At 39.9% G+C, this 25,346-nt stretch overlaps 1 protein-coding gene across 1 annotated transcript in view; it reads right to left on the bottom strand.

Annotated features, from left to right (window-relative positions):
- Positions 1-1,017: 1,017 nt before the first annotated feature.
- LOC147161605 (leucine-rich repeat-containing protein 75A-like) overlaps positions 1,018-25,346 on the bottom strand; it is a 50,590-nt gene continuing 26,261 nt past the window's right edge. The window contains exons 3-5 of the mRNA XM_086097276.1: positions 22,376-22,504; positions 16,801-16,913; positions 1,018-4,890 (exon numbers count right to left, since the gene is read on the bottom strand). Coding sequence (XP_085953402.1) covers positions 4,287-4,890; positions 16,801-16,913; positions 22,376-22,504 — 846 coding nt within the window. The 3' untranslated portion in view covers positions 1,018-4,286. The remainder of the gene's footprint in view (positions 4,891-16,800; positions 16,914-22,375; positions 22,505-25,346) is intronic.

The following is a 25,346-nucleotide window of genomic DNA, read 5'->3' as shown; positions in this document are numbered from 1 at the left end:
ACCTTCTGGAAACTTTTCTTTTGAATATCCAATTGCTCAATGTTTCAGTACTTTTTAGACGAATGGGAAAATTCAAAAGACGTCCACATCTATGACTTTTTATGACTCTCTCTGCATCTCCGTTGGAACCTGTGTTAACCTTTCCAGCGTTGCTGTGAATTCCCCAAATGGATCTTTCTGCAGAGGCCCATTTAAAGCCTCCCCCCTCTTCCCCCACCAGATGGCGTTGTTGGACCTTTTTTTAAATTCCAGAGCTGCTGCTTGAGTCCAACCAGCAACTGACCCAGCATTGTGGATAAGAAAGGACGACACAAATTAGCCACTATTAGAATTGAAACTGTTCTTCTTTGTTGTGTGCATTGGGATGTATCTTATGATGTATCTATCTTAGCGGGTCGATCATTGCTCTCAAATATATTCACTCTCAGGGCCCAGGGGTGATCCACTTCTGCCTTGACAACCGTGCCATGTTGTTTATGGTTCAATACAAAACCTTTTTATGTTTTCTACTGTGTTTTCCGAACGTTTTCATCCCCTTCTTCATTTGGAGGGACAAGAGGGAACGAAGACGCAATGACAGCAGACTCCACTCGCTGGGTGAAAAACGCCTCGCTGGCAGGATGTTGGTATTATTCTTCCCGTGACAGGTCGGCTCAGGGCGACACTCCTTCACACAGAACAGATGAAACGCTGACATGCAAACGTGCCGATGGGAAAGAAGAAGAAGAAGGAGAAAAACAAGATGCGGCTGTCAGCATTTTGCAAGCTCTCTCTCGCGCACACGCGCGCGCACACACGCCAGTGGTGATACAATGTGCAGTATCAAGTTCAGATTGTGTTAATTTTGCTCTTTTGCCAAAGAAACACAGTTAAATATTGATTTCCTCTTCTTTCATTCCACTCAAACTGGTTGAATTGAACCAATTTGCTGCGAAAGTCAAAAGACCATCAAAAGACACTTTATAAACTGGAGCGTTGATCGTATTCCAAAGCCGACAGACACAAAAGTCCACAAAATGATTGAAACGGGAGTTTATTTTGGAAGCAAGAGCAGGCAAACGTCACTTTTATTTTCAAAGCGAGCAACAACTCCATTTATCAGACTTCTAAAAAAACAAAAACAAATACTTGAGATGATGCCCACATCGTCACCTTGTGTGCCGAAAATGATCAAAACAATCACTTTAGGATATAGTGTCTCATTAACTTCTTGTTTTCATAACAACAAAGACTCATTAAAACAAAGTCTATTTACTCGGAGGCCTCGCCGTCCTTAAAGTGCAAATGAGCAAACATTTCATTTCTGCAATCAAAAGATAGCAGTTTACGCTCCAATTACAAACACACAAGAGGCATCCTTCTCATTAACTCATTCACTGCCATTGACGGCTATAGACGTCAAAAATTCATTTGAACAATTTATTTTAGTTCATTTTTTTCTACTTTTGTTAATAGTATGAAAACCTAGATTTTTTTTTAGAAATACAGATATAAAATTTGTGATTAATTGTGAGTTAACTAGTGAAGTCATGCGATTAATTATGATTAAAAAATTTAATCGCCTGACGCCCCAATTTTTTAAATAATCTTTCAATTTTAATCGTAATTAATCGCATGACTTCAATAGTTAACTCACGATTAATCACACATTTTATATCTGTATTACAAAAATAAATAAATCTAGGTTTAAAAAAAAAAATGTTTAAATAGAAATAGGTCAAATGAATTTTTGACGTCTATAGCCGTCAATGGCAGTGAATGAGTTAATTAATCGCATGACTTCAATAGTTAACTCACGATTAATCACACATTTTATATCTGTATTTCAATTTTTTTTTATCTAGGTTTTCAAAAAAAAAAAATGTTTAAATAGAAATAGGTCAAATGAATTTTTGACGTCTATAGCCGTCAATGGCAGTGAATGAGTTAATATCCCAGCAGAAAAAAAAAATACAATACCTTAGAAAGAAGTACACAATACATCAACAAGATAAAGTGTCAAAAATCGAAAAAGATATATTTGTAGTCATGTACATAAAAACATGCTACAGTACGCAGTTTAACATGTGACTGAAAGAGAAGCTGTGTGTATTCATGCCACAAGTACTCGACTGCGTATGTGCCCTGGATTGCACATGAGTGCAAATGCCATCGTTCACGTCCCTCTGAATAAATAGAATCAATCATAAGCCATCATCAAAATGATCTGGGGCTCGTCCTATTTACTGAGAAAAAAAAAATAGGCTGAGGGAACCCAACCAGGCAGTAATCAGTTCATAGGCGGCACATATCCAAAAAAGAGAGAGTGTGATAAACAAAGCTAGAGTCAGAAATGCAGTTTGGTTTATCCATCCATTTTCTATAGTACTTGTTTTCTCTGGTTACACCCTTGACTGGTTGCTCGCCAATTTCAGGGCACGTGTAGACAAATTCACATTCATACCAATTTTAGAGGATACAAATGTACTCACTGACATTCACAAGTATGGCCAATTCTTAAAGGGGAACTAAACCCAAGATGTCAAATTTTCTTCTGTTATTGTCAAAATTGGCATATTGTCGCTACTATGTCCTTTTTTTTCTTCTTCTTTTTGTTTTGTTTTGATTTTTACCTTTTGGGGATGTCTGCATAGTTTCATCCCAAAAACTTAAACATGTAAAAATAATAATAATAATAAAAAAGAAAAAAATGGACATAAGTGTCTTTCACATAGCAGCGATAATATACTGTATTCTTTATCAACTACTCTTTATGTAAATATATTTAATATTTATTCTAAAAAATATCAATTTAAAACATTCCATGGGCTTTGGTGGACTTGTTAGGTCTTTTAATTTACAAAAATTAGGTGTGTATTCATCTCACTCACATTCACAAATATTGACAATTTAGTGTCCTCAATGAAGCTACCACGCATGTTTTTGGAATCTGGGATGAGTACACGGGGAAAAAAAACATGCACGTATTGGAAAACTTGCAAAGGGTTCAAACCCTGAACCTCAAACCTTTGAGGCAGATGTGCTAACCACTATCTACTGTGCTGCCACTGTTTGGACCGTTCATGCCTTTTAAACTTCTACTTGAATTTTTTTGTAGCTCACCTATCTAGAAAAGGATAAATGAACTATTGTACCCTGTTTTCTTTTAGCTCATAAAAACGGTCGGATAAAAAATGTTTTTAAAATATTGTATGATCAACATAGCGTTGACTTCCTGTTTTGGCACCTGAACATCTGATTATTGTCAGTTTCAGGAACGGATTGTGTAAACGTATTCAACATATTGACCAGTTAAGTTACGAGATCTGAGAGTTTGTTTTCTGGAGGAAACAAACGCATCATTTCTCAAATGGCAATGTCAGCAAATAGGAACGATTCCCATACAGATTGTGTAAACATATTGTCAGTGACTGCGAAGGTGCCCTTGTGCAAGGCACTTTAACTGCCAAGATTCTCCAGTGGTCAGTAAGAGACTCAGTCAGTGGAGTCCCCGTTTCTCTCGGGGTCTCCTCGGATTAAAGGTCCGCAAAATTAATTAGTAATAAATTATATCATCAAATTATATGATCATTTTTACCAAGTGCATACCGACATACGGTGACTAGTGAACCATTAAACAAACTACAAATATGCTAAACCAACTACTCCTACCTTAGCTTTGGGCCAGTCAAATGTCCTGAATTGATTGTGTCGTATCACTTAAATGTCTAAGTTCGAGAGCCCCTGCCATGAGCGATAAACACTGCGGAACTCTGTCTCGCTGTAAGAAGATAAATTAGCTCATAAATAGAGTGTCCGAGCCAGACTACATTTTAATTTCAGCTCAAGATACAAGATTATACGATGGCGTATTAGGATCATGTATAAATATACATACATTTTTAAAATATCAAATTTGGCAAATTTGTGACTATAAATGGGAAATTTTGCAAGAAAAAACTTGCAAATTTGTGACTATAAATGAGAAATTTTGGGAGAAAAAAATTGCAAATTTGGCAAATTTGTGACTATAAACGAGAAAATTTGCGGGAAAAAAATTGCAAATTTGGCAAATTTGTGACTATAAATGAAAAAATTTGCGATTTTTTTTTTTGCAAATTTGTGACTTTATAAAATGGCGAAGTGGCAGATTTGCAAGAAAAAACTTTCACTTCACTTTATGACGTCGCAAAGTTTTTTCTCGGAATATTACCCCCTCTCTAAATAAAAAAATCGTATTTATACGTGGCACTAATACGCCGTCGTCAGATTAGGAGTCAGGAAACTCGGAGAAGTATTTTCTTGGATCACCTCTCACAGAATGCCACCTGCACATTCCTGCACGTTCTATCCTCCGTAAAGCCCCAAGCGTGAAGCTCCAGCCTGTCTCCATCTTCTTCCCGTTCGCCCTCGCCTTCGGCGCCCTCCTCATACACGCTGGCCTCCTCTACGGAAGTCTCCATGTTGGGAACGTATCTGTTTGAAGCCTTTGCCTCGCTGTACTCGTAAATGGTCGGCAGGCTGCCGCGTAAGCCGAAGCGGCGGCGCAGGGCCACCAGCAGCGGCTGTGGCACGGTGAAGATGTCCACGTTGTTGCCCAGGTCGACCCACGCCAGGCTGGGGAACTTCTTGGGGTCTTTGACCGCCTCCATCAGGTCCTTCAGGACGGCCGCCGTCAGACGGTTGCCGTTGACGGCGAGCGTGGTGAGCTTGGGCAGACCGCCGAGAGCCGGCAGGAGCGGCCGCAAGCTGTCGTCCTGAAGCCCAGTGAAGCTCAAGTCCACGGCCGACACGGCGTCGCCGGCGCCCTGCAGGTAGAAGGCCACGCGGTGGACGTCCCTTCCGGAGAGGGGGATGCCGGAGAGGTTGACCACATCGCCGGACAGCTTTTTCTTCAGGGTGGTCTTCAGACTATTTGGAAAAAAGGAGAGAAAATAAAGTTGGGGGCGATTGGTTTTTTGAGTGGTCCGTGTCGGTATTGGCAGAGGTTGTGAACTGCTGTGTGAGTTTTTGGCGGAGACTATTGGTGGATCTTCGCTGGCAGCTGTTTAGAGCGGCCATGTTTTTATTACGCAAAGAATATCGGAGCGATTTGCGTGTGTGCCTTTACTTAACCATCTTGTGCTTATTTCAAAGGCTCAATAGAAGAGTTGCCGCGCTGTCCCATTAGACTGCAGGAATCGCAAAGTATGCAAAAGAAAAAGAAAAAGGAACCCGCAAGCTCCGGTAGAAGTGTAACAAGCGCCGCGATCAATAATGTAATGAGAGAATTTGCATTTGAATATGTCTCAGTCCCGAGTAATGACTTCTGTCTCCTGGGCACGCGGACATCATTTCTGCCACAACAACAACAACAACAACAACAACAAAAAAAAAAACTGCGAAATGAAAGACGGCGCATAAACGACAAGGCTGGACTTGCAGAGTGAAGTTACGAACGGGATAAACAAAGCTAACGACGCCAGTTCATAACATGTTTGTCATATTTGTTTTGTTGTCGTTTTGGTTTTTACCCCCCCGAGACTCGTGCACGCCTCCGAAAATTGACTTTCAAGGAGGGTTGAAGACAACGTTCCGCTGGAGGCCGTGACTTTTTTTACAGAAAGTACATAACAACACAGATTGTCAGAGGACCTTAAAAATAAAATAAACCGAAAGCATATTTTTTTGTATACTGGCTAAAGTTTGTGGCTAATTAGCTTGCACGCGTCCCTCTGGATCTTCTCCCTGCTCATTCATTTGCATGCAATATATGCATCTGTCACCCTTCAGGCTCAAATTGATGAATATAAGACACCACCGGCGCACCGATTCGGGAGATGATTGATTAAAGCGGTGGCTTACACGTCATCTCCTCCCTCCATATTCTCGCAGTTCGTCTTCATCTGATGTTTTTTCCCGACTGGCTGTAGCGGCTCATAAAAAAATTCTCATTTGGCCTCCAAACCCTTAAGTAATTTTTATGGATTATTTTAATCATATGAGTGCCTGCCTGTGGTTTCATTCTGCGATTCGTCAAGACGTTAGTGCTACTATTAATGACTGTATGATAAATGAGTCTTGTTTGGTGCACTGGCGCATTATATTCCAATTTGTTGATTCGTAGCTCCAACTCGTGAGGGCAAGCACGTGACGTCTTGACGTATTATGTCCAATCATGCAGGAGCATGAAGTATAATTCATTCATTGAAAAAAAAAAAAAAGGTCCAGTTTAGAAAATGTTTACATTGATGAGCAATTCCAAGAGTTTAGCAATGTATTTATGGCCCTCCCACCTGTTTTGTCTGTGGAAATGTTAATCCTCCTGCACAACTAACAAAGTCAGGGCAAGGTTTGTACACCGACTTGAGAGAGTGGGAGGTGCAGGACGGGGGTTCGGGTGTCTCGGGCTGCCTTTTTAATGAGGCAGAGAAAAGATGACTCCAGACTTCGCTTCCAAGCACGCTGCCTCGGGGCTGCGTGGCCGCAGTTCCCACCCACAAGCTGCTCATTTGGCCGCCGGCCCCGTCTGGCCCGGCGTTTTGCAATTTCTGAAGACGCCGCCGCTTTGTACGCTATACTGCGTTATCATGATAACATGGCACAATGTAGCGCCGTCCTTCTGATATGGCGAGCCCCGCAAAAAATATCGAGAGTAAACACAAGGAGTGGCATTCTGAGACTGTACTTCTAAAGCGCAGATACTGTTACGTTGTGGTTATGGCGTTGCAGTTTTTGGGATGGTGGTGGGCGGAGCCTCCTGCGTTGCACCTGCGTCTATGTAGTTTATAAGTGCAGCAGTGGCAGAGAGGAGACGCCGTTTTTGTTCGTTTTTTTTCCCCCCCAAAATGATTTAGAACATCTGTCGGAATGAGCACAAAAATCTGCTGGGAACAAAATATTTGCCTTTGTTTATGAACTTGAAGAAAAAGTCAACAGACAATTTGTCGAGAATAACGAACATTTTTTTGATACAGATACCTGAAAATATAAGCACAGTCAGGAAGTGTTTGTGAAGAAGATGCAAAATCAGCACGCGTGCCGCACGAAGCCGGCAAACCGCTTTTTTATTGACACGGTCGGCAGCTAACTGACGCAACAGTGCAGGAATCTAATAAGCGCCGAGTCTCGCGTGTCAAACTATTGGCTGCTTACATATGGCGAGAGCAGACAGCCTAATTGCTTTTCATAGCCCGACTTTCCTCGGGGATGTTGTTAACTTTCACGCACGGAGCAAGGGTGCTCGCTGTTGTGTGGTTATGTAAAGCCCAGAGGTGGGAAAGGAAGCGTCTGCTGGGGCTTTTTTGCGATATTGAAATAGAACGGCTGGCGGAAGGCGAACCGGCATGCTGCAAAGGCCAGCGCAACCGAGAGGAAGTCTGGCCTAAGGAAGCCGTGTTTTTAAGCGCTGCACTGCTGGAGAGTCGCACATCATCATTATAGCAGACGAGACTGAAGTGCTTTATTTTGTTTTCCTAGGCGCTCATTGTTAAAAAAAAAAAAAAAAAAAAAGTCAAATGTATCATATGTGATACTTGAGTTTTTTTAGGTCTCTTTATCATCAGTGTCATGTATTTGTGTTTGTTTCTTGACTTGAAAGGTCATATGTACATATGACACATCTGGAATGTCCATCCATCCATTTTCTATACAGTAGCGGCGGATAGGGCGCGGACCGGGTTGGCCCGCAACTACCAAAAATCTGTGTGTAATTGACGGCTATTAACTCATTCACTGCCATTAATTCATTAAAAAAAAAAAAAAAAGATTGTTAAAAATTAGGGGCAAGAGGTGGTTATTTAAAAAAAAAAAGTAAATTAATCTCATGACTTCACTAGTTAACTCGCGATTAATCACAAATTTCATATCTGTTCTAAATGTACAATAAAAAATTCTAGGTTATCATATTATAATTGACGGCTATTAACTCATTCACTGCCATAAATTCATTAAAAAAAAAGATTGTTAAAAATTAGGGGCAAGAGGTTGTTTTTTTTTATTTTATTTTTTTTATTAATCTCATGACTTCACTAATTAACTCGCGATTAATCACATATTTCATATCTGTTCTAAATGTACAATAAAAAAAATTCTAGGTTATCATATTCTTGTTAACAAAAGTGGAAAAAATGTTAAACTAATAGAAATAGTTTAAATTAATTTTTGACGTCATTGGCAGTAAATGAGTTAAAAATACATTTGTTAAAAAAACAAGTATATTAATTTAAGACGGATTTGTGTGACATTTTATTTTAACACCACCCAGCCCTAACCCCAATCTTTCTTTGACATCCTTGATAAATTTGTCCCACGTGGTTCGCACATATTGCTTCCCCCTAAACAAGGTAAAAGTGGCTCATTTTTAAATGCCACGATCGATTTTACTCTTCTGCTTCCTTCGCGTTCATTTCTCGCGTGTCTCGAGTTGACCGATGCCATAAAGGGAAAAACATGTAAGGGGTTCAAGGACGATACATTTTAAAGTGAGACGATTTGATCCAATTTTGCTTATTTCTTATATGGAAGAACATGAGGGGACTGTAAGTCCGGGTGAGGGGGTTGCCTTCGGGGGGGGGGGAGGGGGGGGGGGGTCAAGGCTTTTTTTTTTTTTTTTTTTTTTTTTTTACTGGAAGAATTAGGCAACTCATGTATATTGTGCCTCCAGGGTGACAGTTAAAAGCATGCGGCGGAAGAAACTTGTAATGACTGTCCTCCCACGCAGACTGTAAGTTCCGCTTCACTTACTATCATGAATGAGTAATATGGAGAGAGATAAGAGCAACTCTTTGTGGTTCTTTATTTCATCGCTTACAGAGGAGGTTATGGTTACTTTCACCTGTGTATCCTTTAGTACATATCAAAACTGTGCTTGTTTTTTCTTCTCGTTGCAGTATTTTATTTTTTATTTTACTGTACTGTCAAAGTTAGGCGTTGGTCACATATCTCAAAACAAACTGAAAAACCATATTCCAAGATCATATAATAGCAGAGGGAGGGGATGAGTTGAGAAAAACGTTTCTCGAAAAAACGAGGAGCTGCTAACTTTTTCACAAAAAAGGGCCTGAGGCAGCTGCAGACAAACAACACAATTAGCTCAGGATTGTTCTTTAAATAGGTTTGAACCCTTGAAAACCGGCAACGCGCAGGAACACCAGTCACAACTACTCATATTATACAATTGCAGCCCGAGGCTGGTTTATTTTGCCGTTGCATAAAGCTGCTAACACCGAACCTGCGTTGGATGGTTGAGAATGGGATTTTTAAGGAACGTACATTCAAATAAAATGAAACTATCATTTATATATAAGATTTCTAGAAAACAAATACAGTAATTCCCTACATATTTGCAGTTCACTATTCATGAAATCACACATTCATATTTTTTTGCGGGAGCCTGCATCAGCTATTTTCAGGGGGGGGGGGGGGGCATATTTGCCACAAGAATCCATCAAAGGCCTGCCTGAATAGGAATTGGTGTCAAGGAAGTAGAGTGGCACTTTTGTAGCCTACAGAACTTATATAAAATGTTCAAATGTTTTGTGTTCTGTTGTTCTAAAGTGTTTTAAAATTTTCAAAATGGATTTCTTATGTTACCAAAAGTATCCCAATTAGTATCCTTATACCGTTTTTAAATGAATACAATTAAAACACACGTGTACTGCAATTATTTTAGCTGTCGACTGTGCTTTACTTATTTTAAGATTTTTATATGTAAGATATAGCATTGGAGATATAGTATCATAGTCAAGATTTTGGTATCGGGACATACTAATTACATGTAAGTGAGATTTCTTTATCCTCTGCAAAAAAGGACTTTATATATATATATATACTGTGAACATCTCCATTAGGCTTAGAGAGTCTAATGCAAACAATTAATTTGATTATAAAGAAATGAGATAGAGCCTTTAAGAGTAGGAATCAGTGAACAGAGTCAAAAAAAATTTTGGGGGGTGTCAATTACTTTTTTTTAATGCGGGTAAATAGCACACAAATAATAATTTCCAACTGCATATAATCCGTTTTGGTCGATGTAAAAGTATAACCTGTAAAAGAAATGAATGTATTTCCTGCACCAGAGAAGTAGCTCAAAGCATTGGAGGAACGGATGCTGCGCCACAAGGGATCTGATCAATCGATCAGATTCATCGACACTTTGGGTCTTGACTTGTTTATGCCTTGGATCGATCAGCACGGTTGCGCCAGAGGGGCTAACTTCTTGATACGTACACGGCAGCTGCTCTGAGTCGTGGGAGAATCTGCAAGCGCCCTTGAAGAGTACCCGTTGTAAAGCAATGTTCGTTTATCTTCTTGTACGCTGTGAAATCCGTATCAATGTATATTTGTGCCATCTAAGTTTAAATTGGAATTTTCTCCCAAAATTTTTTTTTGATTTTGATGCAACTCAAAGACAGTAAACCGTGAAATCCTTTTACTTTTAGTTTCTATGCCTGTCCATCGAAACAGCTTAAAAAAATATTGACGATGACATTGATTAAACAACTTTCATCGCGTTCCGGTCGGTCGACTACAAAAACAACTTCATCCACCAATTAGCAATTTAGGAAAGAAGCACATTCCACTTTTATTTTTATTTCACTTCTCTGGTTTCTCGTTTCAATTTCCCTCCATGTTATTCGCATTGATTGCCTTCCTCTCTGTTCTGCAAACTGGGGGGGTTTTCTCCTCGCTTACTGTAAAGAGTCCATTTTGTTGGGCTGTTGCCACACAGAGCAGCGCTGCAGTTGTAGCTTCGGCTCTGGGGAAACGCGCTGTCAAACTCTGAGATAGAGGAGGAGGCGGAATCACTGCAAGGTTGCTGATTAGAGCTCTTGTATTCACACCCCCACCATCCGTTTTTTCTTGTTTTTTTTCCTTGACATGTTTGAAAATCACTAGAGAATTCTCACCATTTTTAGAGAAAGAGATTGAACTAAAAATACTATTTGAGAATAAGAAATAATGTAAACTGCTTTTAAGTAACCAGTTGAAAACAAAAGAACACATAAATCACATCCGAATTTTATTTTTATTTTTTATTTTTTTTAACTTGCGCCGCTTTTGCTTTCATGACACTAATTGCATGGCAAATGTTGACACACTTAATATATTATCAAGGTCATTTCATTTTTCTCCACCACGGCACTATTCCACATCTTCTGGTATTGCTGCATCTCTGGAGGCACTTTTAATGATTTGGTAATAGGCGTTGAATTTTACATGACTCACGCTCATATTCCAATCATTCTAAAATATTATTGCTCTTCGAGCACTTTTCGAGATTGAACTGCGATTGCAGACAATTTCATATCTTGCTTTTTACTGCGGGGGCATAATTGACGGCGAGGCCTCGCAGTAGCCACCGCAAACGTGCGAAAGTAATTCGAGTGGCGTTCACAAGATGACTTAACCTTGTTTGTCTCGAATCAGCGCTACAGCAAAAATATTGAGGAAAGCGTGGCAAATTGCGCTGCCCTTTTTGTCTCAGAGCAGAACGCGTTACTCAGCTGGTGGGACCTCGGCAGCGTTTAAGGCTTACAAGCTTTGTGCGCGTCTGATGATAAGAGTGAGAGGAGCCGCTGAATTTCTTCCACAAGCTGCTTCCTCTCAAAGCTCTGCAAAAATGATCGGTGGTGGTACCGTAAGGTAAGTGGTTGAACGACTAAAGATTATTTGAGTTGACTAACACAAATTTTTTTTTTTTTTTTTTTTTGCGCCATGGACCGATTTCACACATCTCGACAGACAAGCATAAAAACATGAAAATGATGGAAAATATAACTCACCATTATGAAGTATTCCTGCACGTTTTTCTAACCGGACGATATAGCCTACGAGTCGAATGCTAACATCAACCGAACTTAGTTTGCCAATTTGCGTCATAGTCTAAGTCACCTATCAAGTCGTTTAGGGTGTGATTCTCCCAGTGGTGAGAGATTTAAGACTTGGGACTTACATTTGAATATCTGTACTTTCATCAGTTTTTGTTTTTCCAAATGTTATTTTCTGTGTGTAGTGCACGGCGGGAACCCGGCAAGGCACGGTGGAGAGGCCACTTAAAAGAAACAAGTATTATTGAGGGAGCTCTGAAGATGATCAAATTCGAATTCAAGGGTTATGTTTTGACAAAACCTGGAGCACCAGAATGGTAATATGGCAAGTCAAAGAGAAGAGGGACAACAGCAATGACATCTAACTTCATTCGTGGCCACAAAACCCAGAACGCAGTTTAGCTATGTGAACTCCAGAGTTTAGCTAACCAATAAGCTGGTCAAACCTTCACTAAGTTTCATGATCGTTATGCGTTTGAGAAGACAATAAACGGTAAAAGATATTATGAAGATTGTTTTGGAACCATTAAACCAAAAACGATGTCACTCACCATAAAACCCATAACACACCACTTAAGCTATGCTAATACAGTTTAGCCATGTGAACTCCAGAGTTTAGCTAACCAATAAGCTGGTCAAACCTTCACTAAGTTTCATGATCGTTATGCGTTTGAGAAGACAATAAAAAGGTAAAAGCTAATATGGAGACTGGTCTTAGAACCATTAAACCAAAAACTAAGTTAGTAAGTCGAATGTGTACAGCTAACAAACCCAAACACAGATCCTGAGCACAGAGTGGCTAACAAATGTGCGGACTCGACTTGCGCGAGTTCTGCCACAGTGACTTCATTTAAACTTCAAGGTTAAAACTTGAGATTTATGACTTACTCCCACCTTTGGATTCCCCAGTAATTTCTGCTCAGATCATAAGAGAGTCACACCAAGGCTGTAAAAGTCTAACTGCCAGACAAAAGAACTTCCAGTTCTACTCACAAAGCCATGACTCAGATTATTTCTCTGTGATGGTTCGTATTAAAATGTCTCGTTTCAGCTTAGAAAATCTGAATCATCCCCGAATAGACTTTAAGAGAACGTCACAGCATCACATCTCTCCTCGAGAGGGAAGTCCTGGACCAGATTCTCCTTGGAATTCTCTTAGCGTTTTCTAATCTCCGGGATCTTGCTCTGGGGAGAATAATTGACTCCCAATCTGAAATGAAATCTTGCATCCTCGTTCGGGAGCTTTAATCCCTCCTCAGCAATATTGTTACGTCAGTCCACTTTTCTCCTCTAAGGTCCTTAATAACTGCTGGTGATCCCATAAATCACCCGTGAAAAACATCACAAGTGGTGTTTAGTCTTGAAAATGACGCGTGTTCGGTCCTCCTGGGAAAGTCGATGCTCGTGACATGTGACCACGTGCACAAACTATTTGCGGAATCAAGTCACAGTGCCTCCGAACTGTACGCTGAGTCAACACTTCGACCTTCGACGAGCCTTGTAAGGTCGGGGCCCTGAAGCAGGCTCTGTCAGAGCGGACGAACCAGACATGTTCAAAGTCACGTTTTTATCTTTCTCCAGGAGTATTGGGAGTAATCCTCAGCACAGCACTCCGCAGCTACCAAGCCCCGGACCAGTACCGGGCCATTTGGTTAAACCATCCCGAGTATGCAATTAGTCTTTAGCACCGACGTCTGGAATTTTTGGCCTGTTTCCTGCCGCTTCTCCACCCCCCCCAAGTGATCTAGGGTTTCTCCTTTTTCACCCCTAAATAGGTCTTTGGTTTTCATAAACTGTAGGTCTATGAAGCCCTTTGGAGGAGAACTCGACATGAATTTGCCGCTACGTTGGGCCGTCAAAAATATTGCTTTACGTTGAACAGCTTACCCCCAAGATTGCATACTTTGAACCCGGTCTTTTAACCATGTAACATGAATAATTGTGATCTTTCCGTGGTGGACCCAAATCTCCTGGAAGACAATGATGAGCAGGAAGTTCCAGTCGTCACGGCACGGGGCCAGAATGAAATGTCAACAGGCAAACAGGATTGTAAAACAGAAGGCTTTCCATTTTTATGCCAAGGTTTAAACAGCTCTTAACCTCCTTTTTTTTCCTTTTAAGAGCTCAGTATTGTTCATTCGGAAATGTCATCATCATTGCTCTTTTTTTTTTTTTTTTTTTTTAAATATATATATATATATATATATATATATATATTTTTTTTTTGTGTGTGTGGGTGAGTATGTGTATGTGCGTGCGTGCGTGTGTGTATTTGTTAGCTCACCAGAAAACCTATTAGAAAAAAAATCTCATACCGTTCACCTAAACCGAACACCAGGAGACCCGAGGGGACCGAAGAAAACCAAGGAAGGTGAAATCCAGCACCGACCAGGCACCCCCCACCAGAACTCCTCCCCAGCCCAAGAAACATCCAGACCCCAACAAATCCAAAAAACATAAAATCAGGGAGGCCTCAAGAGACCAAAGGAGAGACCGAGAAAAGGAAGGAAGGACAGACGAAGCTCTTAACCTCCTATTGGTTGCCTTTTGAACTGCAAAAGCAGCCATGAGAGTATTGAATGAAACCAAAATGACCGTAATCTTCGATGATGTGAACCCCGCCCCCCCCCTTGCAAGGATAATAAAGATCCCCGGAAACGCATTTGCGCTGTTTTTGGAGCTGTGCATCCCAATGCTGGTTTCATAACTGTTCCTTGACATAGTAAGGCAGCCGCTCCGCGATGTACAGTTACGTAAGGCAAACTGTTTTCTGTGTGTTCCGTCGCAGTGCTCATTTGCTTACGAGCATCCAGTTTGTCACGCGGGATCAGATCATTGGCGCGCGAAAGCACAGTTTGCGCAAAAAAAAGAGGTCACCGGATTGGGCTGTGACGTCACCGGTCAGCGAAATGGAATCGGTTTCATATTGACCGAGCTTGACAACTATTTTATCCCTTTCGTCTTTGTGTCACGTGTCAAACGCGCGATTTGCACGACAAGCAAATTGACTCCTAATTACGCCGCTTCGCCGCCCGAGCAGCCCGCGAGAGACCCGTGACGGGAGTAGCTCATCGCTGGCAAAGGTTCGCCGCATTCATTATTCCTCTCTTGTCTCATTACAACAGCAACTTCACACCTGCACTAAAAGAATACACAATACGGAGGAGGGGCTTTTGTTTGTTTGATTTTGGCTGGCGCTTCTCGCTGCTGTGACATTAACATTGCTAATTTTATTTATTCAGTTTCCATGAAGAAAGTGACTCATCTGGGATGTCAAACAACACAAGCCCCGGGGCTGAGCCACTCAACATGTACAATGGTGGGAGCCTTCATCAAGCCATCTGCTAAGAGCTTTTGTTTTCTATCCGGGGAAATTATCCTGAAGGAAGCCGGGAAGAGCATTTGATCGCTGGGTTTCAAAATCCTGCCACCGTAAAGGGGAACCAGATGATGGCAAACAAATGATTGTCGGCGAGTGACCCTCGCACAACTACCGACGATTCAGAACTCACAAAATAACAAAAAATGTGATCCCCGCCGTTTTTGCGGAACACATTTAGCAATTCACTTTCTTTCTTTTTTAGATGTACGGTGTTAGACACTTATTTTGATTGTGAATTTTTTTTATAATTTTTTTTTTCAACATTTTAAAAATGTCAGATTTTTTTTTTTATGTCAGCACGGAGAAGCAAATTTAAATTCAATGCAAAAAAATCAAATTCAAACTTGGAAATACAAATTCAGAAATTCATTATCAAACTCCACATTTCAAAATTCAAACTGTTAGGATCTCACAAAAAATGTGTGGCATGTGATACAACCTGCCATTTTGATTGGCCGTAAAAAAAAAAAAAAGCCACTCCATTCACTTCATACTGTAAGTCCACTTTTTTTTTTCAAATGTAGCTGAAGCCGTCGTCTTTTAAAAAGAACCCCGATTGTAATGATAAGTTTGCTCAAGATTATTTATTTGGCCGTTACCAGAGAGCCTGCCGCCATTCTACGTCACTACGCACTGAATGAGTTGTGACGTAATATGTCCAAATAAAGTTTCTACAAAATGTTTTCATCTGGAAATTATTTTTTTTAAATGAATCTCATAGTTATGTTAGTAACAACCAAATAAATAACAGAGAGCAAACTTGTCATGACAGTCGGGGTTCCTTTTAAGACATACTCAAACAGCACCTCTGCTGGCGGCAGCCCAGTAGTGCACTCCACTTTACCTCCATTGCTTCAAGCAGCAATGAATCAACCATCGATCGAGCGCTATCAACAGATTTCTTGGCCATCAATTAACTGCGATTGAAGTATTCTGCTCACCCTTAATAAATAGGATGGCATTTAGGCACATGAGCGCCGTCAAACCATATAAAGCGGTTCCTGTCTGTTCTAATGAGTCTTCCTGCGTGAACCGCTGCGAGAGGCGCAGACCTCCCTAATGAGCTCATCGTTGTTTGCAAACATGGCAAGATGAAGGCTGGGGTCGACAGAACCGCTGTTTGTATTGTCTTCAAACAACCTCAAAGAACTTTCAACAATGTTAAATCAGTTTTCTTATGCAAATGTTTGGCTACAAAATTCACCGTTTTTTTTTTGTTCACGGTGTATGCGTTGAGATGTTTTAAGTGAAAGTCTTAAAGCCTGTTGGGGGTTCGGCCTTGTCAGTCAACGATAGGTAGTCTCTTGGCAATACTGTGCTTGTGGTATCTTATCTTAAGGTAGCTTAAGATACGTCTCCACTACAGATTTCCTTTATTGGATTGTTTAGGACATGGCTTTTTTTTTTTTTTTCTTGCAACAGCCGTGACGCCACTGGTTCGATGTAAAAAAAGTGCTTCAGGAGGGTAAGGAGCATTTCTCCAAACTTCCATACACTAAGTCCGATTAGTATTTCAGAGAGGCTTTAAGGAGGATTTATGCGTCGCGCTGATGTTTTATGGCGAGGATGTGCCCAGCATGACAGGGAGCTTCCGTCTGAAGAGCGATGATGCGGCGACTGTGCACTCACCAGGCCTGAGACTTCCTCCTGGGAACGCTTTGTCTCGTCCACTTGGAGTGAGGAGTCAGGTGGTAAATGAGCTGGCGGCAGATCTTGTTGGTCGACTTGAGGGAGTCCGTCTCCTGCAGCAATACAACAAGACGTGTATTGAATTAAGAAGGAGAAAATACTTGAAGGAGGGGATTATGTTATTCTTCTTGTATTCCAAAACTAGACTTTGGTTTACACAAGAAAACACTGTACTCTGTAACTCTGTAACTCTATGTGCAACCAATTTACACATTCAGCAAAACATGACTAAGCACTTTTGTCCGGTTTAGGTAACTGGTGGGGGGACCTATGGCAGGAGACCAGGACAACAAACTTTTTTTTTTTTTTTTAATCATTTTAGTTGAAACTTTTATGTAAACCACCAGCCCAAAGTTAGTCCACAAACCTGCTTTCCAGGTTAGGTTATGTGACGTTCCACATAAAGCAGATAATCTGATCAGATAGCAGATGTCTGTGGTTTGGGGGGGGGGGGAGTAATTAAGATGGATATGGCAAAGGAGCCCGATTTGTTGTCTGAAGTGGTGCTGTAGTGCAGAAACAGGAAGTGACCGTAAGACACAGAAAAAAGCCTGAGAATAAAACAAGAAGCGAAGAAGAGTACTCGGTAGGCAAGTCAACACAATCATGGACGGAACGTTTATGTTTGGATAGATGACGAGGCGGAGCTTCCGCTTTGGGGTCATCATACAGTTATCTGTCGAAATGGACGGGCAAAGCTTCCATGAAGCGTCAAGACTTTCCGTCAAACTGTGCCGAGACAGATTCGGAGCTGAAAGCAACAAGGGACATCGAATGAAAGAGTGAAACATCCCCTCACTCTCATCTTTCAGCAATACAAGTCTAAATAAATATGATACGGATAAATATATTATGTTCAGAAGACTATTTCTCTTAATTTGAATAGATGAAGTATGAAGACAAAAGTAAAAATCCTGCCACAGTTTGGCTTTAGCCCCTCATGCTAGCTAGCTAGCTCCCTAGCAGGTAAAAAAGCACCCGGGGTGCTAGCTAGGGAGCTAGCTCGCTAGCTAGCACCTGTGGCTAAAGCCAAACTGTGGCAGGGTTTTTACTTTCTTTACCTGGATTTGCCACCTCTTGTTTATTTGACCATCTCTCATTATCCACTATTTTTGCTATCAACGATAGTCATTCCCGTACGGTCACGCGAGAACTGGGGTGGCGTGTCGTCCATCTGCGACAACTACTCATCGTTCCAGGAAATCTGCATATATACTGTACAAACGAGCCATTTCTCAATATTCGTTTTTTGTCCATTGATCTCATAAACATCCCGAGTCACGTACACATAAAACCAAGAACACACGGAATACCCGGATGTCGTTCTTGTCAGCTAGCTTAAACCAAGGATGCGCGAAATGGACACTTGAAGGTTAGCAAAATACGCCAAGGTACTTTTCATGCTGCTATCGTGGGAATACGTTGGAGTCAGGGGGGGGACGTTAACAAGTTAAGTACACTACTCCACGTGTCTTGTCAGTTTGCTTGCATTTATTTCCCTAGTGTCTCGCTGAAGTATTTTTTTTTTTAAATACAAGGTTGTGGCAAAGCATCTCTCAGATCCTAGATATATAAATAAAAAAAACATTTTCCTCCTGGCAACACGAACAAGGCGGTCCTACTGCCACCTCCTCCTCCTCCTTCTTCCTCCACTGTCCCTCGATCTTCTCCTTTTCCGCCTCTCTTCCTTTGTGACTATAAATGGAATAGGTAGCGCTGAGCTGGGCAAATCTAATTAATGGCACAACACAACAACAAGAAAGTCGTGTGGCAAAGAGAGAGAGAGAGAGAGAGAGAGAGAGAGAGAGAGAGAGAGAGAGAGAGAGAGAGAGAGAGAGAGAGAGAGAGAGAGAGAGAGAGAGAGAGAGAGAGAGAGAGAGAGAGAGTAAGGAAGGGTGAGGAAAGACGAGGCAATTTGCCTTAAGGCGATAAACCATTCCAGCTGCCACTTTGTTTCTTGGGTGACAAACAAACACGCCTCGCACTTCAAAACAGTCAGCGCTGCCATTTTCAGCCACTTAGGTGACTGAACGAACACACAGCCACACACATACTGATTAATGATATATTCTTGCGCCATGTGAATATGCGATTTGGAACAATGGATTCAGCGTCGCACGGCGGGGGCGACCCACGCCGCGTCAAAGCACGCGCGATGTCATTTGTCAGTATAACAAATGAGACATGTTTGAGATCCCACTAATGTTTTGCTTGTTGAAATTTCCTCAACGTGTGACCGAATTGGTATGAATCATAGAGATATCAAATTACAATGGGAATTTTTGTGATATCAGGAATTAAAAGAGCTCTGAATACGGTCCTGGTTACTTCTGTTACATTATGTAATTTGTGCTTTCTTGTATTTTGACAGCTGCCTTGCATCATGCGCCGTAGCATAACGGAAAAAAGTAAGATTAACAAATGCCGCATGAGGGCTTACAAAGACACATTTATTGTTCATGTTTAAAAAAAAAAAATGCTTTAAAATAGACTTATTAATGTTAGGAGGCCGATACAGTATCTGTTTCAGTTTGTAGTTAAAAGCATACTTAACCAAAAATGTAACTTTTATACATTCACCCTTCATGTAATTGAAGTGTTTCTGAATCTGAACACGTCATATGCATGAAGGTGATTGAATAAAGGTTACATTTTCATTTTTGATGAACTGTTCATTGTTGTTGTTTATATAATAATAATAATTGTAGTTACAGTAATTGTAGAGTTATTATTTTGTTCAGTGCTTGGTTGAGTTTAATAAAGAATATTATGATTAAGTTGGATCCAGATCACTTTATTCATCCCAAAAGGGAAATTAATTTGTCATTATCTATAGAATTATAAAGCCGAATGACTACATGTCTGCGTCCTTACCTAGGTTGTTTTAGTTAAGTAAAAAAAAAAAATAATAATTTTTCATTAACAAAATAAAATAAGAAAAAAAATACTTTAAAAAAACAATTAATTTAATACATTTGCCTTTGAGGTTTATTAGCTTTGAGCAACAAAATGTTTCTAAGATTTTGGTCAATACTTGTAGTATAGTATCACAGCATTGCTCATTTTCTCCTTGAAGTGACATCTCCAAAGTATCTCCAGTAAGTCTCACGTTTGACTCCCATCTATAATTGCTATGTCTCACTTATTTCTCCTAAGGATTTTTTGGGGTAAAAACACATGAGAAACACTGGATATGAAAAAAAAAAAAAAGAGTCAAATGAGACCGAGATGAGATTCTCACATTTGTCTCACATCGTCTCACTTATTTCTACTTATGCTTATTTTCTCCTCAAAGTTATCGCCATTAAGTCTCAAGTATAACTCCCTCTTTAATTGCTACGTCTCCCTTATTTCTCCGAGTGAATTTTAGGAGAAACAAATGAGAAACTTTTGAGACAAGAGAGAGAGTAAAATGAGACCGTGGTAAGATTCTCAAATTAGTCTCACCAGACAAGCTTTGATCAACAAAAAATTTCCTCTGGGTGTGTTGTGGTGCCTTCACAGTTCAAACTCACTTCGCATTAAGAAGCAGTTTGGCAAATAGTGAATAATTTCTCAAAAAAATTGTCTTCAAGCTCTTTAATGCCACACCAAGATGAGATTAACTAAGCATAAAACAGAGTTTGTTTGTTTTTTTAAATGGAAAACAACCATATAGCTAAATGCTAACATACTGTACAGTGCAATACGCCATGCTAGCAGTTAGCTTGATAGCTGTGGTTTTTGAACCCCTTAAGCAACGGATACTTGAACACAGATGCACAATGAATTGGACTGCAGCTTTAAATGCTACACACACACTGTTTCTTTACGACCTATTTACGAGTTATGCCGTTTTTATGAAGTGCAAAAAAACGGTTCAAAACATGTCACTGCTGCATTCATTGCACTGGCCACGGCAACAGCAGCTGCCCATCGAAAAATGAGCACGCAGCCTCTCCAAAGGCCAGTCACGTTCCACGACCGTGTCGTGTCTCGGGTCGCCAGCCAGCGAAGAGAACGCGTCTGCCAACCCCTAACTTTGCCTCCTTTCCTTGTGAGCGTCCCTTTGCCAACGTAAACAAGGGATGAGATTAGAATTGATAGAATCACGGGTCATTATCCTCTTGGACTCAAGTGAGTAAAAAACGAGCTCCCGGGCGAGTTAATCTTTAGGCAGCCCATCTTTTCTGAAACTGCCGATGCCAGATAACAGTAATGGTCTGTTCCGTGATTTACAGCCACTCAGCTTATTTCGAGTCCACAGTGTGGAGTTTCTTATTGGTATGCCGGTGGTGAGCTTGGGTGCGCACTTGGATTTAACATGAGTCATAATGAATAAAAGACACAGTCAATTACAAATGACTTTTTAAATAAGGACATTTAGGAAAACTACTTTGGTTATGATTTTTTTTTAAACTCACTTTTCAGTGCAGTGGTGCCTGATGTTAATAATTTCATGGCCAAGAGGGAGGTCTGCGCCGCTGTAGGAGTGGTTACAGCCCATGTCAAACTTTTTTTTTTTTGTGTGTTGCGCTAGTCCCACACTAGAATCTCAACACGGCTGAAGCACACCTGCACATTGAAGTAGGCACTTGGAGACTACCCTAAGAGTCCTATTCGTATTTAAAAAAAATAAAAATAAAAAATAAATATTGGTTTAGACGGGTATCAATCACATTACCATCGAGATATGGCTGGGCGATATCCCGATTTATTTTGGCTTAATATCGATATACATCCCGATATAAATGTATATTTCCCCCCCGCTAGAACATTTTCAGTCAAAGCCAAATATGACATGTCACACGTAGTTTTATAGAAACCGGATATTTCAGTCAATAGTGGCTAAATCAAATGAATAAATAATAAACAGGTTTTTTTACCTGGCGTTTACATTTTTAGGTTTATTTACGTTTTTACAATTTCAGTCTGTACATTTTGTTATTTAAATCACATCTTTAATATTTTCTTTCCAATATTTGACATCAACTGGATAAACATGGAACCTACCAAAAGAAAGATTAGAGTCTCTTCTTTCATCAGGAAATAGAATATAGCTAAGTTTCATTATTATTCACAAATCTGTTTAAAATGGTGGGGAAAGAGCTTTTTGCAACATGGCCCTGGTTGATCTCTTATACTCTCCTTCCACCTGCTGGCCGTTTTTGTAATAACTACCATTCTTCAAGCGTCCTTCATCAGTTCAGAGGTTGCATCAAAGCCTTCTGCTCTAGCATTTAAAAAAGACATTTGAAGAAACCCTGTATAAATACGTTTTAGGGACCATAGTAATATTTAAAATAGAACGTATTTATACGTTTTTGGGAGCAAATTAACGGGTTATTCTGAATCTTTCTGAAACCGGAATTTTGACCCCAACCCGAACATTGATGGCATGTGAACGTCGTCTCTGCTTTATCGTTTGGACTGGAACTGTAAGGCTGAATGGTAGCACTTAGCCAGACGGTTAGCCACATTTGAGGCTCTCAACAACCAGCAATCCATTTGAAAGTGGAATTTTTGTAAGACTCACCCTCTTAGGACACTGGAGGTCTCGGGCCAGACTCAGCAGCAGCTCGTGTGAGATGGGGTCCACCAGATTGAGGAAAGCCGCGTTCTTGTACAAAATGTCATTGAGCGACGTTCCCTGGAGTCCCAAATCCTGGGAAGAGAGGAGTGTTCAAAAAAAAATGGCTCATGGTGAAAGACTTAATCTTCATCATGCTGAGCGTTGATAAGGTAGCACGCTACGCATTCAATTCCCCCTGACACCAATCAATAGAGATCTGTGTTATCGACATGAATCTAGCCTCCCTTTTAAAAGCTGACATATGTTGAAAGGGGGAAATGAAAGGATCTTTGATAGGAGCAGTTGCACTAGACTTGATTTGTAGCAATAAAAAAAAAAAGAATAATCTGATATCCTGACTCTTTACTGGCTGGGGTTGTAGTTTAAAAAATAATTAAATAAATAGCAACTTTTTGTCACATGTTCAAACCGCCTGTATGATCTGACAGATGAATATTTTCAAAATGGAAAACCATGACCGAAGAGATGTTGTCAATCATTCCCAGATTATTTACCGCCGGTTAGCAACAAAAGTAAAAAACAAAACAAACAAAAAAATGCTGGGCATCGAACACATCACTAGCATCCGACCTCATATGGAGTCAGAGCTAAAAGCGCTAACAGCGATGCTAAAATAAAGAATGAATTGCGTTAACATTACGGAGCAGGTAAGTATATCACGCGTTTCTGTTTTAACATTTAACGTTTAGCAATTCATTCCGAATAAGTCATGCTAAAAACGTAGCAGCCGTGGCTAAGGTCGGCTTGTTTACCGTTTGTACAGCGCACGTCTTGACCCAGCTGGAAATCATGTGATCAGCAACTATTTCTGATCACGTGATTTCCGGCTGATGAAGGCTGTCATTTCAAAATGTTCTTAATTTTTAAGTTTAAAATAATTTATCCATTTACTTGACTTATTATTGACAATAATATCAATAATAATAATAATAATTAAAAAAAATGTTCTTTTAAAAAAACAAAACAATTTAAAATACAATCACACAGTCAAGTGACTCGGACTTGGGTGGAAAAAAAAAAATCGATTGGGACAGCCCCAAATAATTATACGTATTTGTACACTTTTTTACTTTCCACTACTGCTTAAATCAAGCAAGACCATAAGAATGTAAAGCAAAACTATGCAAAAGTAGAACACGTCTCTGGGGACTGAAAATATTTGCATCTGCTCTTTAACGCTAACTTCTGATAAATTATGCTTAAAAACGGTATAACTCCAAAAGATTAAACACCAGCTTGGCAAATAGTGTAATAATGTACACTGTAGTACAGACTGGGGGAGTGGGGGGGTGGGGGGGGGGGGGGTCGAGGTTATGTAATGCTCTGCGCTCTGACAGAGCGAACCCTTTGAGGGGCACGTAGAGGAGGAAAACTCCCATCAGCATTTTCTCCTCCTCCAGCTTCTGACTTGATTTATTACACTGGACCTCGGTGGGAGTCCCCGATGCCGGGCCGTCCTCCGGGCCAGCTCGCCTTCCAATACGCATTGTTTAATGTGGAGGTTAAGTCTATTGTATTGCCATGCAGCTACATCTCACGCAGATCTAATTCCAAGGATTCGTCTGGCCGATTCCCAATTGGAAAAGCCTCACATATTTTCCATTTGTCCGCATTGTCTGGTTTGCTAATGGACTCAGATCTGATTGAGAAAAACGTCCTTTTGAATGCTGGGCATGTCATTTGATATCAAATGCGCTTCATTAGGATCCAATTAGATACGTGGCCAAGTGCGACCGATCCGGGCCGGCGTTTACGTTGCATTGGGCAGGAAATAAACACGTGTTGTTCGATGGCGCATTTTTTGCATTGAAGTGCAGAAGTCAATGTTATTTAATTGCATCGTCGTCATGTGATCAAATGAACGATTAAGGGTCCAGGGTGAACTCTCGCCAAAAGTCATCTCAATTGCCAACAGTTGTGAATGTGAGTCAAGCAGCCATCTTGAAAATTCTGTGGAAATCCAATTACTTCACTACATTGTGATTAGGGCTGGGTTTAAAAGACTGAATAATCGATATCAAATCGAATTTTCTTTTGAAGTCTGATATCGATTCATAAAACCATGAACCTGTTACATTCAGAACAGATATCAAATTTGTGATTAATCGTGAGTTAACTAATGAAGTCATGTGATTAATTACAATTTAAAAAAATGATCGCCTGACGCCCGTAATTAAAAAAATTATTTTATTTATTAGGCGTCAGAGGATTAAAATTTGTATTTCCAATTAATCTCATGACTTCAATAGTTGACTCACGATTAATAACAACTGTTATATCTGTTATAAATGTACAATATTTTTTTCTAGGTTTTTATAAAAAATTTAATAAATAAAAATTTAAACTAAGAAATAGTTCATATATATAGTTCTATAGTCGTCAATGGCAATGAATGAGTTAATTACGATAAAAAATTGTAATCGCCTGATGCCCCGAATTTTTAATAATCTTTAAGTCGCGTCAGGCGATTAAAATTTTCAATTGATCGCATGGCTTCAATAACTTAATTAATTAATCACACATTTTATATCTGTATTTCTAAATAAATAAAAAATTTAGGTTTTCATACTCTTGTTAACAAAAGTGGAAAAATAATTAAACTAATAGAAATAGTTAATTAATTAATTTTTGACGTCTATAGCCGTCAATGGCAGTGAATGAGTTAATATCTCTTTTTCCGATAAATACTTACGAATTTTAAAGGCCAATTTTTTTCATCTTAGTTTTCTTGAAATTGCTGTTGACATGAATTGAAAAGTATTAAAGTATACATTTATGAAAGACCTGATTTAATGAACTTTTAGACAATTCAGAATCTTTTTAATTTATAATTTTAATTATATAATAATTGAATTAGAATTATGAAACTATTTTCCATCTCATCCTTGCTGATGTAAAAATTTGTGTAACACTT

Source organism: Leptonotus elevatus, chromosome 15, assembly GCF_054856555.1.
Source record: "Leptonotus elevatus isolate MCC_2025b chromosome 15, RoL_Lele_1.0, whole genome shotgun sequence".
In the NCBI taxonomy this organism is placed as follows: domain Eukaryota; kingdom Metazoa; phylum Chordata; class Actinopteri; order Syngnathiformes; family Syngnathidae; genus Leptonotus; species Leptonotus elevatus.
This window is presented reverse-complemented; position numbering and strand designations above follow the sequence as displayed.